Source organism: Notamacropus eugenii, chromosome 2, assembly GCF_028372415.1.
Source record: "Notamacropus eugenii isolate mMacEug1 chromosome 2, mMacEug1.pri_v2, whole genome shotgun sequence".
In the NCBI taxonomy this organism is placed as follows: domain Eukaryota; kingdom Metazoa; phylum Chordata; class Mammalia; order Diprotodontia; family Macropodidae; genus Notamacropus; species Notamacropus eugenii.
In genome coordinates this window covers 485,310,418-485,327,002 of record NC_092873.1, presented here as the reverse complement: position 1 = coordinate 485,327,002, position 16,585 = coordinate 485,310,418, and the positions used below count along the sequence as shown (strand labels likewise).

At 36.4% G+C, this 16,585-nt stretch overlaps 1 protein-coding gene across 4 annotated transcripts in view; it reads left to right on the top strand.

The window, feature by feature from the left end:
• ATF6 (activating transcription factor 6) overlaps positions 1-16,585 on the top strand; it is a 206,422-nt gene that overhangs the window by 24,342 nt on the left and 165,495 nt on the right. For all 4 annotated transcript variants that reach the window (XM_072648817.1, XM_072648816.1, XM_072648819.1 and 1 more), the window contains exon 7: positions 11,556-11,776. In XM_072648817.1, coding sequence (XP_072504918.1) covers positions 11,556-11,776 — 221 coding nt within the window. The remainder of the gene's footprint in view (positions 1-11,555; positions 11,777-16,585) is intronic.

Genomic DNA, 16,585 nt, shown 5'->3' with positions numbered 1-16,585 from the left:
TTGATGATGTAATATTACAATCATATAGCCATATAGTATTATATTATAAACAAGTCATTACACGCACATAGTCCTGCTCATGCAGGACTTCCTGACAATGCATGACACACTTGCCGGCCAACACTTGTGTGTTAAGACTTGGACTTGTTAAGGCAGTGGACTTGGCCCCTGATTGGTTATAACTTGCATTTTGTGTGTTTATTTGAAAAATGATATAGTCACTACAACTTTAATTCTGTTACATTGCAGATGAAACGTGTATGAAAGGTTTTTCAAAATTTTCTTCTCTTCACTTCTTTCCTTATGCTGTACTGCCCCTTTATTTTTATTCAATACTCGCCAATTGCACCCAAGGCTACTACTGCCCCACCCTGAATTGTTGGGGTGTTGACACCCTGTTGGAGGCTTCTCCAGGGTGTTATGCCCACTTTGGGAACCTATGGGTATGGTTGGAAGACAGTAAGATTTGTTGCAACAAGCAGGCCATTGATGCCATTTTAAAGGACAAGGCTTTGTGAAAGATATGAGGAGACTTTTTCAACTAAGCACAAAAACAAAATTGTCTTTATTTTTAGTATTCTATGGTTTATACATGGCTATTTAGGGATAGAATAAAGTGATCATGATATTTACAGTACCAAAAATTATTTTTAATGGTATCCAAGGTGGCTAAGACAAAATGTTTATTTCCTGTAAATCTTTATCAGATGTCAAATACTGGGGAAAGAGGTAAATTAGAAATATGTGCCTTGATGACTTGCTTTCAGTGTCAGAAATCCAAGTTTCCTAATTCTTTATCTGATTGTTTTGTTTTTAAGTTATAAATGGAGAAACATGACTCTGGGACTTTTCAACATTTACTTCAAAGATATGTTTTCTCAGCATGGGTAATCCCTACCAATTATAAATCTCAATTCTAAAACACCTTATTAGATTTTTTTCATGATTTTATTTGTCTGGAGAAAAAATGACTCATCTAGTAGTTAACCTTTTGGCAGAGAGCTTCTCTGAACTTTTAGAGGCAGCAGACGCAGTCTGTAGATAAGCCCATACTTGAGGCTTTTCCAGCTTGGTAGAATCTATCAGATCTGATTTGTAGATATAACCTTCAGGATTTCAGTGTTATCTGACCTCTATGGCTGAGGTCAGTCATGAGAGGAGGACTTTAGTGGAGGGTATTTGACATTTGATAAATCCCACTGGAAATGAAAATAAAACCCAGGAAACTTTCTTGGCCAAAATAGCAACTACAACAACAACCGTAATAACTTATACAATTTATTTGGCACTAAAAAGTTTGCAAAACTCTTTTAATCTCTCTCAGCATGTCTATGATATAAACATTACAGATCTTTATTTCCCTAATTAATTGTAAGCTACTTGAGGGCAGAGCCTGTCTTGTTTCAGTGTCTATAGCCTTAGTGCTTGGCAACTAAGAGTTGGTACTTAGTAATTCCTTGCTGAAGAAATAATGATTCGCTACTGTACAGATAATGAAGAAAGTGAGCCTTAGAGAGATGAAATAATTTGCTTGTGGTCATAGCTATTAAGTATCACAGGTGAAATTCAAACATAGCTTGCTCCACTGCAAGTCCAATTCTCGAGGCATTATGACATAGTGAATTGACGATGGGATGTGGGATCAAGGAAAGCTGGGTTTAAATTCTGCCTTGGGCATTTATTATATTAGATGGGTGACTCTGGGAAAGTCCCATCACCTTTTTTAACCTCAGCTTCCTCTTCTGTAAAATGAGGGAAGTTCATTGCCAAGGTCCCTTACAGCTTGAAAACGTTGATCCTAGGTACTCTCCCTATACCTCACTGCTTAGTTTTCTTTTGAGTCTTCAGCCCCTTGGAATGTGCGTGTACACCTACATATTGGATGTACATGTGTATGCTTGTATGTGTGCATATGTGTGTAGCACATGTGGGCATAGAATCATGTGCGCATGCATGTGTTTGGATTGCATGTATGCTTGCATGTGCGTATATGTGTACATACATATTGCATGCACCTATGTAAACATGTGTGCAGCATTGTGTGCATGTGTATTGTGCACATTGTATGCATACTTGTATGTGCAGCGTGTACATGCTGTATGCTTGCGTATATTGTATCCACATGTGTTTGTCCATGTATGTCCACACTGTGTGTGTGGCACATTGTGTGCATATGTGTGTGCGTGTGTAGCCCAATTGATTTTTCATAGACTGAAGAGGCAGTGTGGTTCAGTGGAAAGAGCTGAGACCTTGTTGTTGTAGGGCCCAGCAATGCCCCCATGAACTGTGTCCTATTACCGTTTGCTGAGCCTTGCACTGAGTGGGTTGGATTAGGTGCCCTGAAGTACCTTCTGCTTCAGATCCAGGCTCCTCTGAGCCTGTGAACGAGCACAGACATTGCAGTTTTGGACCTTTCTCTGCCAACCCCTAATGAGGAATTCTTTTAAATTTTTTGGACCTCAGTTTCTCCAATTATAAAATTAAGATTTCAAGCCCCCTGCTCCTGGTTGAAAGTGTGCTCTAATCTCAGTGAAATGTGTGTGTATTGCCTGTGCTGTCCAGCAGATGGCCTGAGATACTCAGAGTTGCTGTATTGAGAGTTGAATTAGTTTTTAGAGAAAAATAACAGAAAAACTTTTTAGTTACTTTTTGGTTACGATCCAGCTAGAGAAAACATCACCATAGAGAGCCCAGTGAAGCCCATTACTCAGCGTTGTGCTCTCATTAGTGTCAGATAGCTGTGTAATGTAGACATTGTGGTTGCAAGGGAAAGTGCTGTGGGTTTGGGAGTCAGGACCAGTTCTCCTTCCCTTTGTCACTCACTCTCAGTGGGACCCTCCCTGGACAATTTGCTTCCTTTCTTTGTTCTTCAGTTCTTTCATTTGCAAAATAAAGAGTTTGAATGTGATCTCTGTAGTTCCTTCCAGCTGTACATCTGAAATTGTATGATCCTAAGTTCCTTAACATCTCTGAGTGTTGGGTTCCTCATCTGTAAAATATAAACAATAGCACTGCTGTTGCGGACCTTACAGGATTATTGTGAGGATTTCATTTTGTAAATATTAAGGGTCTGTGTAAGAGTGACTTGTTAACTATTTAAGCAAGTTTTGGCAAACCTGGTTATCACTTTTTTTTGGATTTAGTTTTGTTGGATTTATTTAAGATACGGTAGGACAAAGTCATAACATGACTTACACAGTAAATTAATACTTTTACTTTTATCCCATTGATGATACCCTGCATTAGTACAGAAGAAGAAAACTTTTCTACACCTTAGTGCTATGGTTTTTAACCTGGAGTCCATTGACACACTAGGGGTCTGTGGTTCAATTTCAAGGGGCCTGTGAATTTGGATGGGGAAAAAATTATATCTTCATTTTCACTAATGTTTAATTGAAATTTAGCATTTCCTTCAGTTATGAATTTTAAAAAGTTGTTCTGAGAAGGAATCAGTAGACTTTATCAAAATGCTAAGAAGGTTAAGATGCAAAAAAGGTTAAGAACTTCTGCCTAGTAGATGATTTCACGAGTTACTCTTATCTAGATTGGTCTTCAGCCAACAGACACATCTTATGTCAGTGGATCTCTTATTCAAAACCTTTTTAGCTTGTTAATAGGAAGACTGCTCAGTTAGAAACTGCTTAGCTGGCATAGCTTTTGAGAACCTCTGGTGACTCTCATGCTATGAGGAGGCCCTGGATAGGTACTCTGGTAGAGGAGTAAATAAACACTGTCATTTAATTTGCATTCAGTGCCCTTCTAGCACCAAAGGAGGGTGGTGTAGTCACACTGATAAAAGGAAACTTTTACAAACCATTAATTTACCGTACAAGCCATGTTATGACCAAGTCCTGGTATATTTCAAATAAATCTGAGAAAGTAAATGCTCAGTGAAAAGACTGATAATAATTGCTTAGTCTTAAACAAATTATCAAACCAAAAATTGTTAGGCCTTAAACCATGTACAGTGAGTAACAGGGGCACAAGGTCAGAGAGTCTGTTTTTAATGCCTTCTTTCCTGGTGTACAGTTAAATACATCATTTTTCTATTTAAATGACAATTACCGTAGGACTTTTCTACTGCACGATCTTTACACTTAGGTCAAATCATAGACTCCAGCACATAACTCTCTATAATATATCTGCTGTAGACTGGATAGTCTGTAACAGCTATTATTTTCATACTCCAATGATAATGTTATTAAGTGATTTCTTGGCATTTGCTATTAAACATTAAGTTTCTGCTATGTGCTGTGCTAAGCTCTGGGGTTACAAAAAGAGACAAAGTGTAGTCCCTACCCTCAAGGAGCTTACAATCTAATGAGGGAGACAACATTCAAACAAATATATGTGAAGCAAGCTATATACAGGATAAATTGGAAATAATTAACAGAGAGAAGGAACTAGAATTAAGGGGGTTTGGGGACTTTAATTGGGAGTTGAAGGAAGTCCAGGAGGTCAGTAGTTAGAGTGTAGTAGCAAAAGCATTCCATATATGGGGGTTAGCCAGACAGAATGTTTGGATCTGAGAGATGAAGTGTCTTGTTTGTGGAATAGCCAGGAGGTCAGTGTCACTAGATCAAAGAGAAGATGTTGGAGAGTAAAGTGTAAGGTCAGAGGGAGCTAGGTTTCAAAGGACTTTGAATGCCAAATAGAGCATTTTGTATTTGATCCTGAAGGTGATAGGGAGTCACTGGAGTTTATTGAGTAGAGAGGATAGTCAACATAGTTGAACCTGTGCTTTAGGAAATCACTTTGACAGAAGGAAGGATGGATTGGAATGAGGAAAGACTTTCAAGGCAGGGAGATCCACCAACAGGTTATTGCAGTAATCCACGTATGAGGTGATGAGGGTCTGCATTAGAGTGGTTGACAGTATCTCCAGAAGACAAAAGGGGGTGTATTCAAGAGATGTTGCAAAGGTGAAATTCACAAGCCTTGGCAACAGATTGGCCGTGGGGGGTAAGAGATGGTTGAGGAATCCAGGATGACTCCTAGATTATAAGTCTGGAGGATTAAGAGGATGGAAAGATTCTCTAGTATTAGGATGATCTATAGAAATGGAAAAGGTAAGGATATAGTTTAAGGGAAAAGATAATGAATCTTGATTTTGATCTTTTTGAATTTAAGATGTCTAGTGTAACATCCAGTTCATGATGTCTGAAAAACAATTTGGAAATGTGAGATTTGAGGTCAGTTTGGAGATTGGGGCAGGATAGATAGATTTGAGAATTGTTAGTATAGCGATGGTAATTAAATCCATTGGAGCTGATAAAATAGCCTAGGGAAGTAGTAAAGAGGAAGAAGAGAAGAATGCCCATGATGGAACCCTGAGAGACACAATTTGAGAAAGTGACCAGCAGGAGGATCCAGCAAAGGAAAGAGAAGGAATCATTAGATAGGTAGGAGGAGAACCACAAGAGAGTGGTGTTCTGAAAACTTAGAAGACAGTATCACAAAGGAGAAAGTGATCAGCAATGTCAAAGGCTGCAGAGGGGTCAAGGAGGATGAGGATAGAGACAAGGGCCGTTAGATTTGTCAACTAGAGATCATTAATAACTTACTTTGGAGAGCTGTTTCAGTGGAATGGTAAGGTCAGAAGCTAGATTGTAAGAGTGAGAAGAGAAAGGAAGAGTGAGAAGTGGAAAAAGTGGAGGCATCTGTTGTGGATGGCCTTTTCAAGGAGTGTTGCTACAAAGGGCCAAAGACATATAGGAAACCCTTTGGCATATTTGGAGCCTCAGAAAACATGTGGAATTGAATGTATTTGTCTGCCATTTTTTTTCCTATAACTACTCAGTATAAAATAGGAGATATTAAGTGGCAGAATCAGTATTTGAAACTTCTGATTTTCCTGAATTTCCACTGTACATACTGTACTCTTTCCTCTGTATCACATTGTCCCCTAATTATTAGATCATTCTCTTGAAAAATCATTAATTTCATTGAAGAGGCCCTGTGATATTCTTAGTGTAGTCAGTGCAGTATTATCTTTAATTGGGAGCATCTGGAAGATCTCACCATATATAGGAAATCTTCATACAAGTAAATATTGCTTTATTTGGCTCTGTGCCTCCACTTATCACATTCCCTATTCCTGGACTGCTCTCATCCCCATAACTACCTCTTAAAATTCTACCTATTCTTTATGACTCATTCTCTTTCTCTAAAGACCCTCTTTATTCACATCTTACACATATGCAAGGGTTAGTCCTAGTTCCATATCCTTCAGAAAACTTTTTCCTGATCTTCTCAGTTCAAGAAGTTTTCCCTTCTCTCAACTTTTGATGAACTGGCCTTTTCTGGTTCGACTCATTTGAATCTTATCATTTATTGATTTGTGTTGTTAAATATCTGTTCATGTGTATGTGTTTTCATATTCTGATAGATTTTTAGGTCCTTAAGGATAGGGGCTATGTCTTGTACGTCCTTGTATACTCCTTTGTGCCTAACATAGTGCTAGAACAACTTTGTATGCTTGATGAATATTGGTTAATTAATTAATATTTGTTTTGAGAAAAATTTAAAGATGAAACTTGCTAGCAAAACCTTGATCACAGGCTTTAGATCTGAAAGTTAACTTCAAGATAAATTACCTTGTCCAGCTCACTCATCTTATAGAGGAGGAATGAGAGCTCCAGAGAAGTTGCGACTTTTTCAAGATTATACAGATGTGACTGGCATAATAGTCAAAATTATGATGTATCAGGGACCCAGGAGTATTCTTTCAAGAGGGCAGTTGGATGGGAGACTAATTAGGGCGTTTTATTATAGATGTGGAAATTAATGAGATACTTATTTACTATTTTCACCTGGTGACTCTGAAGATTCTTCAATATGAATAGCACCTGTCAAATGGCCAGTTTTGTCTGATGTCTGCAAATCAAAATATCATGTGATTGCAGGTGTCCAGCAAGTCACTTAGGTATTATCCCATTATGTTTTACTGTAATGGTGTGCACAGATTGGAATAGGCAGCATTTAAAAAGGTTTGATTCTTTAATCCTTTTAAAATTAAATTTTATTTTTCCAGTTAACAAAAATTTATTTTCCCTTCCTCTTTCCTACTCCCTCCCCATTAAAAAAAAGAAAGAAAAACAAACCATTGTGACAAGTAGGTATAACAGATTCAAGCAAAACAAATCATCTCATTGGTTACATCTAAAAAGATGTCTTCTTCTGTACACTGAGACCATCTTCTGTCAGGAGTAGGGTAGCATGATTACTCACATGTTCTCTGGAATTGTGGTTGGTCATTATATTGATTAGAGTTCTTAACTTTTTCAGAGTTGTTTTTCTTAAGATGTTGCACTTGTATAAATTGTTAACCTGTACTCACTTCACTACCCGTCAGTTCCTACAGTTCTTTCCAGATTTCTCTGAAACCATCCTCTTAATTTATTTCTTATGGCACATATGAAATCTCATTATATTTACATGCCATATATTTTTTAGCCATTCTCCAAATTGATGGGTACCCCTTTTTCTCAATTTTTTTCCATCACAAAAATGAATTGCTATAAATATTTTTGTAAATGGGACCATTTTCCTCTTTTTTTGATGTCTTTGGAGTATTGCTCATAGTGGTATTACTAGATCAAAGGGTATATACAGGTTAGTGACTTTTGGGATATAGTTCCATAATGAATATAATACAAAACTTCATCAGCAGTACATTAAGATGCATGTCTTTTTTCAGCTCCTCTTACATTTGTCATTTTCCATTTTGTCCATTTCACCAGTCTGGTGGATATGAGGACTAGACTCTGTAAATAGACTCTGTAAAAGCAAGCACCCTGACACATACAGGATAGCTTGCTATCACAGGTTCTTTGATCTGCTTTTCTAAAAGGAAAGGCAACTTTTGAGGGGGCCAACAGTCTTGTTTAATTACATATACCAACAGAGAAAATACAAGCAAAGAAATAAAGACCAAAAGACAGAGCTTCTGTCTGGCCATAAGCAATACATACATCACAGATCAACAGACAGATGCAACTGTCTGACCATTACATACATAGTTACCAGAGAGAGAAGCACCAACATCTGAGTTTCCAAAGCTGGAAGGCTTCTTAACAATTACCCTGAGTCTCATCTGGCATACCAATCTTCTCCCAAAAAACAAGCCCCAAAGCAAAACCTCATCTCAGAGTATATATACTCTTTTCAGAACTGGAGGGCACGACCTCTTGTGACCCAGTGCCTCATTAGCAATCAGCAAAAGATGTGGGCCCCCATAATTTACAAAACAAGCCTCCTTGAATCAAGCCTCCATCCATAGCCCCACCTGAGACCTATCAGTGGGTGGGGAAGATTTTTAACTCCCTTTACAGACTCTCAGAATTGTTTTAATTTACACTTCTCTATTAGTGATTTGGAGTGTTTTTTCATGTTGCTATTGATAGCTTTGACCTCTTCCTTTGAAAACAGAATAGACAACATTTAGCCCTTTTTCTTTTGGATGTGAAGAGATACCTGGAGCACACATGCTGAGAGTTCCTAGATTCAAATTGCCAATCAGTTGGGATATAGCTGAACACTGTGGAATGAAGAGACTTGCATAAATTAAAGACGAAGGAGGCAGCAGTTTGCCTCATATAACACTGAGTTACATTTGGCTCCCAAAACATGCCTTAACATTCCCCATTGTATAGTTTTATCATCATTACAGTGGATATGCTAAGTAGCATTGATGTGAACTTGTTGTCATGATGACTCTTGAGATCTGTTCCAAAGCAGTTTGCTTCTTAATTCCATATACTGCTTAATTTATGTGGTACTGCTGAAACACGAACCAGTAATGCCCTCCTTCCTTTGAATTTTTTTTTTCTATTCTATTACTCTTTTGGTATATCAGATATTCTTTTGGAACACTATCAAATGCTTGTTGAATACTATTGAATCTTTCAAATCCTTTTAACTATAGCTTAACTTCAGATTTTGAGGAATGCTGCTTCTTATGATACTCTTCTCAGATTTTTGGCTTGTTTTTTTTTTTCTGTTTAATAGTATTTTATTTTTTCCAGTTCCATGTAAAGATAGTTTTCAGCATTCACTTTTATAAGATTTTGAGTTCCAAATTTTTTTATTTCTCCTTTTCTTCCCTCCTCTATCCCTAACACAGCAAGCAATCTGATATATGTTATATATGTACAATTATATTAAACATATTTCCACATTAGTTATGTTGTGAAAGAAGAATCAGAACAAAGGAGAAATACCATGAGAAAGAAAAAATAGAGAAGGTGGAAATAGTATGTTTCAATCTACATTCAGACTCCACAGTTCTTTCTTTGGATATGGATAACATTTTCCATCATGAGTCTTTTGGAATTGTCTAAGATCATTGTATTATTGAGAAGAGCTGTATCTGTCATAGTTGATCATCACACAATGTTGCTGTTACTGTGTACAATGTTCTTCTGGTTTTGCTCACTTCACTCAGCATCAGTTCACATGAGTCTTTCCAGGTTCTTATGACATCTGCCTTCTCATCATTTCTTATAGAACAATTGCATTCCTTTACATTCATATACCACAACTTGTTCAGCCATTCCCCAATTGATGGGCATTCCCTCATTCCAGTTCTTTGCCACCACCAAAAGAGCTGCTATATTTTTTAACATGTGGTTCCTTTTCCCTTTTTTATGATCTCTTTGGGTTACAGACCTAGTAGTGGTATTGCTGGATCAAAGGGTGTACATAGTTTTATAGTCTTTTGGGAATAGTTGCAAATCGCGCTCCAGAATGGTTGGATCAGTTCACAACTCCACCAGCAGTGCATCAGTGTTCTAATTTTCCTACATCTTCTCCAAAATTTATCATTTTCCTTTTCTGTCATGTTACTTAGTCTGATAGATGTGAGGTGATATATGGCTTGGTTTTGAATATTGTGACCTATTATGTCTTCACATGGAACCCAGCCACAGGAATTTGTTAAAGTTAGTAGAAAAAAAAAACTAGCTCTTGGTCATATGCTATTTATTTTGCCTGTTGTTTTATGTCTTAATTATTTTTTATTTGTATCTTTAGTCCACTAAATATCTTTCTACATTTGCTTATGTGTCATTTTTCTATTTTGAAGATTTTTGATTTGGCAAAGTAATAAAGTCTTGAGAGGAAAAATGACAAGATAAACGTGTTTACAGATAATTTACCCTTTTAAGTTGTAGGAATTACAAATGTCATGGGAGAGTTTTTAGATATTCCTTCTTACCAATTTATCTTGGGTATTTATTTCTAAGGAAAAAAGACAATAATTGTACTCAGGTCATTAGTCTACCTTTATAAGCCATCTGAAACCTTCTTGAAATTTCACTATGTCACCTAACCTTGGGATTGTGTTCTTTTCAGTTTCTGAATGGAACCTTTTTCAGGTTTTGTGAGAATGATCTTTTTTAGAGATGACAGATGTTTCTACCAAACAGGTGTTCTGGAGAATTGTTTTAATCTTTAGGATTCTCCAATTCTTATGAAACTCTAAGCTGAATATTATGTGGGTCATGTCAAATACCTTCACTGATAGTTTAAAGAAAAAAGAATTAGAAATAATTTTTTTAAGTCAGCTGTTAATGTAGTAGCCTTATTTCACCAGATGGATTTTAAATCAGCTGTGGAAACTAGCCCTGGAATCCAATTTCCTATAAAGTGGGCCAAATCTAAAAGAAATCACCCAGTAGGGAAGTAAAATTTTTAATACAAGTTGGTAATACCACTGCTGTGTTTTATATTAATCTTCTTAATGGTATGTACTGCCTTCAGATGTAGTATCAACTCTTATTACTGTTTGGTCCTATTTACACACAGTTAAACTCTGTACACATGTTTTCTTTCTTTCTTTCTTTCTGTTTTTTTTGAGACTCCATTTCATGGAGTTTTTAGTTTTTGAAATTTGCTGCTTTTTAATAGTTAAGGTAGTTCCCTGGTCAAATAACCTCTATATGTGCAGGTGTCATTGATTTTAAATTATTGCTTCTCTGCTGAATGCAGAAGAAATTTGATGTTTATAATTACAATATATCCAGAGTACTTTTGAATATGTAACAGGTTTAGAGGAGTAATTATAATCTTTTAGAGAAATTGTACTAGGTTTAAGTGAACAAATTTGATCTCTTTGTGTAGTTGAGAAGACATTCAGATTAAATCATCAAACATTTATAAAAGACTTACAATTTGTAGAATTTGGTACAAAACCCTTGAGGAGGTAAAAAGGTAAATAAGCATGGCCCTTGCCTTCATGGAGCTAATAATCTAGTAGGAGGATGCATAGATAAATAACTGTAGTTGAGAGTAGTTCTTATTAAATAACTAAATATGAAGAAAATAACATTTCTGATCTGAGGAGAAACACAAATTTGGAAGCATTTTATTGCTATAGTCACTCTTTTAATGATAATTAATTTTAAAAAGGAAAATTAGAACCAGTTTTATTCAAACTCCCAGCCTCTCAAGCAAACACCAGTAATTTGTTGTTATAAATCAATATACATGGACCAATTGAAATACTACTTCTTCTGTAATAGCTATATAACCTCTGATTTTCCCCCCCAATATAGGTCAACCTGTTGTCCTCTCTCAACCGACCATGGTACAACTACAGGCACCTGGAATTCTGCCTTCTGCTCAGCCAGTCATTGCTGTCACTAGGGGAACCACTCAACTACCTAACCATGTGGTGAATGTGTTGCCAACCCCTGTAGGGAACAATCCAGTTACAGGCAAACTGTCCATGACTAAACCTATCCTGCAGACTACCACAAGAGGTGTGGGCTCAGATGTGAGTTTCAGCCATTAACTGCTTTGCTATCAAATATTTTTTACTTTATTTTTTGTTGTGTTCTAAAAAAAATTATCATAGTTTGTCTTCACTGTTAATCTGCACTAGCTAAAATGATCATCTCTTCTGAAGGTAAGTGAGTTTGGGGATCTAGTCCAATGAAAGGTTGTAGTGAAATTATAATCCCAGTCTTTAGTGGAAAGAAAACTGGATAAAGGCCCAAAACAAAGCTGTTAGGTTAGAATCCAAGTAAAAAGAGTATAAAAAGTCTGGAACGATTTGATACGAAATGAATGTGTAAACTCTCCCTCACCAGAACAATCTGTTTTAATTCTCTCAAATTTCACTAATTGAAATTATTTGACAATTCCTCATATAAGAGCCTATAGTTTTGGGTTGTTTTTAAAAGCAGTATTTATATTTAGCATCCTTTTTAGTCTTCTGGAGTCTTTTTTCTCCTGCATTAATGATAGCTTACTCCTTATATCAATTAGATAATCAGTTATGATTATTTAGTATTCTGTGATATTTCCTGTAGTACATCCTATTTCTTAGTTTTGGGGGGGGCAGTGAGGTGGAGGTATGACTGCTTAATAATGTCTAAATCTCTGAAGTGCTTTTGAGTATTATCTCTTTCCAGCCAGTTACAGCGTGTGGTCAGTTGCACTTTTTATGCATTGAAGAATGAACAAAAAAGTGGAAACACCCCCACTATGTTAATTAGTAATTAACTTTTATTGGCTAATAAGTCTGATGGAAGCACAAGAAGGAATATACTAACCTGAATTTTCTGAAATTTGTTTTGCAAAAGCAAATTCCATGTGTTCCTTTAAAATAAAAAATTCCTAATATGTTATGCTCTCATTGATCTAAATATTACAAAGCACATTTTAATGCCCACAAGGTAGGTGTATAATATAGATGACTCTTAATTGATTCCTACTGGCTAGAACACTGTTAAGCAGAACCTTATTCAATCTGTGTATATCTGGTTATAAAAGTACAACACACAGTCTCTGACAGTGGAGTGGAGCGGAGAGAGCAAACTGCAATTGGAATTGACAATTTGGATTGGAATCTTAGCTCTGCTGATTGGTACATGTGTAACTTTTGGCCAGTTGCTCATCGCTTCAAGCTTCAATTTTCTTATCTATAAAATGAATTAGATTAAATGTACTATGAGGTTTTTTCCAACTCTGAGTGCGAAGTCATTATCTCATGATGATGTCTGAAAGCCCAGAGACAGATGTACTTTTCTATAAAAAGGGACCATGCAGATTTTATAATGAAACTTTATAATGAAACTAGCCTGTATCCTTTCCAGAATAGAAAGATAGCTTTTACTTCAGTGAAAATGAGGAAAATCAATTAGCAAGTATCTGTTGATTGCCTACTATGTGTTCATTAATTGTCTAGCTACTGAAAAGATGACCAATAAGAATAACAGCTAGCATTTACGTGGTGCTTTAAAGTTTGCAAAGTGTTCTACAAATATCTCACTTGATTCTCATAGCTCTGGGAGGTAGGTATTATCCCCATTTCACAGATGGGGAAATCAAGGCAAACAAATTACTTGCTCAGAGTCCCACAACTAGTAAGTGACTGCGGCTGGATTTAAACTTGGGTCTTCCTGACTACTGCTTCAGTCTTCTGTGTGACCCCAAGCTGCTTTGTGCATAGAATTTCTGTTCCTGCAATTCCAAGGGTTCTATAAATTTAGCCATTTACATAACAAATTGTGACACTTCATTTATTTTTTCTAGGCTTTTATGCCCTATTCCAAAACTGATAGCTTTTATTTACAAATAGGAAATCTTTATGGGAGATTTTTGTCAGAGAAAGATTAAATTATGTTCAATATGTTTTAATGTTGAGTGTATTTTATTGTATTTTAATTCTTTGAAAATTGTGAATGACCAGAATACTCCATTGCCCAGCCATGTCAAATAATAAAGAATTTACCATGTATGTGACTTACAGAGGAGCTGTTTGAAATAGTTTCTCTTCATCTCTCGTATTCTCTAAGAATTTTTATTATTAAGTATGTCTGTCCATAATCTCCTTTATAATTTGATGGAGGGATAATTGGTTGTGAATGTATATTTGGTTAAATGGGGGAGTGAGGTGGCACAGTAGGTAGAATTTCTGTCCTGAAGACAGGAGGACGCATCATCCTCAGTTCAAATCTCACCTCAGACGCTCATTTAGACGTGTGACCCTGAGCAAGTCATTTCACCCTGTTTTCCTCAGTTTCCTCATCTATCAAATGACCTGGAGAAGGAAATGGCAAACCATCCCAGTATCTTTGCCCAGAAAACCGCATATGGGGTCACGGGGAGGCAGACGTGGTTGAAAACGACTGAATGACAGCTCTTTGTTACATCTCCATGTGTTCCTTGATTGCCATTCCGGTTTTATTTATTCTCTTTCCTCCATTAGAATTAGATTCCTTAAGTAACCAAAGTTTCACTTAATAAAATAAATCTATTAAATATAAACTGAATTCTGAATAAACTAAACATGACAAACTCTGCCAAATAATTAGTAGAGTGCTCTGCGCCCAGGGATCTTCCATAAGTAAGGTAAGCTAAATGTGTCAGGCTTACTTGTGCTAAACCAAAGTTGTTTGCTCTAAATGGTTAAACCAGATATCTGTAGAAGAGTCTGCATAAATATACAAATTCTGTGACAGAGGAGAGGAATTAATAATTCATTTAAATGTATTTTAGGCACACTTTGGATGCAAGGCACCTCTTTCAAAATTTGTCCTAGCACTCCATTTTAATGTGTAAGTTCAGGCCCTGCCATGGCCTCTCAACTTAGTAAAACCTAGTGATGAGGGATGGGGTTTGTCATCTGAAAAGTAGTTTAAATTTAGAGTTTAAATTCATTGCTAGAAGGTTGACTAACAAGTGATAATTTTTTTTTGACTATAGACACAAAGAATAAATAAATGAATGAAAAAACATTTATTAAGTTTACTTATTAAGTGCCAAATGCTATACTAAGAGCTTAGGATACAAATACAAAAGTAAAGATGCACTCTTCCCCAGAGAATTTGCCTTCTGATAGGAGACAACACAATGGGAGTATGGTTGTGATGGAAGGATATGTTAGTTTGAAAAATTATAAAAATGGCAAATAGAGACATAGCAAAGTATATTGACATACTTAAGGATCGGTGCCAATTGATCCTGTTAGAGAGGTGGTAGTGTTAGAGAATTGATGGTAATATGGGAAGGGCACGCATGCGATGACATGATGGCTAGTGAAGAAATGACCATTATGTGAAGTATGGCTGAAGCTGGGCCTAGATGTTGTGAGTAACTGAGGCAACTGCCAGTCAGGATACTGGGCCCTAGGGTGGGAATTCTGAAAATAGAGGAATTAAATTGTCTGGGGCTTGACTTGTAATCTGGGTAACTTAGGGTCTGATGAGGAGCCTGAGGAGGTGGCCCTGGAGACCATTTACTAAGATTAAGAAAGGTTGTGATCTGTGTTCCTAACACATATTTTTGAAATATTGAAGTTAATAATAATAAAATAGCTTACTTTTATATAGTACTTGGAACTTTACAGAGGAAGTGTGTGCAATGCCCTCTTCTCTTTCCTAATAGCAATAATTAGCGCTGGCAGCAATACCTGGTGGGCATACAAGGGCAATTCAAGCTAGAGGAAGCTTCTGCTTCAAGGAGAGTCAGTAAAATTCAGCCAGGAGAATTTAGTGACGAATAAGTGGGCAGATGAGAAGCTGAACACATAATAGGTACTTAATTAATATTTGTTGATTGATTGAAATTATGGGAGGAAAGCTTATAATCTAGTGAGGAAGGTGAGACTGTGACATGAATTCAGTTCAGCAAGTATTTATTAAACACCTGTGTATTCTAGGCTCTGGGACTATAGAGAAAAAACCAAAAAAGTCTATTCTCGAACATACATTGTTTTGGGGGGCAATACTGCATGTAAATACATAAGCAAGTAGGATGTGGAGAGCATTGACATACAGAGTAGGATTTTATCATATTTTTGTTTTTACTGATGCGAGAAATAAGTGTTTTAGGATTTTTTAGGAGGGAGAAGTAATCTAGAATTAGTCATTGAGTAGGATTTTATGGAGGATATGGAGGAAGTGGGAATTGAGTTCTTTTAAGCAGAGACTGGATGATCAGAGACCTTGCGGGAAATGTAGTATTTGGAATGACAGAGATGAAAGGTGTCTAAAGTGTATGCCAGTAAAGCACAAGAGCAAAGGCATGGATGAGTAGATGAATAAATGTGTGAAACAGTTGTTAAATAGTTGGCATGTATGTGGCACTATGGATACAGATATAAAAAACAAGGTAGTCACTGCTCACAATGAGACTAAATTTCTTTTAAAAAACAAATTTTATTTTATTTTCAGATCTGTATTGTCTCCCTCTTAACTTTCCCTCCTTTATTGAGAAAGGAAAAAACAAAAACAAAACCTGTCACAGACATATATAGTAAAGAAAAATAAATTCCCACATTGACCATTTAAAAAAAGGTATGCATTAATTTGCATTCCAAGTCCATTGCCTCTTTATCTTGAGGAAGCTAGCATGCTTCATCATGACTCCTCTGGAACTGTGGTTGGGCATTGTGTTGATCAGAGTTCGTAAGTCTTTCATAGGTGTTTGTCTTTATAACATTGTTATTTATAAACTGTGCTCCTTGTGTCAGTTCATGTAAGTCTTTCCAGGTTGCTCTGAAACTGTCTCCCTCATAATTTTTCACAACACAATATATTTTGTTGCATTCATCAGTCACAATTTGATCAGCCATCCC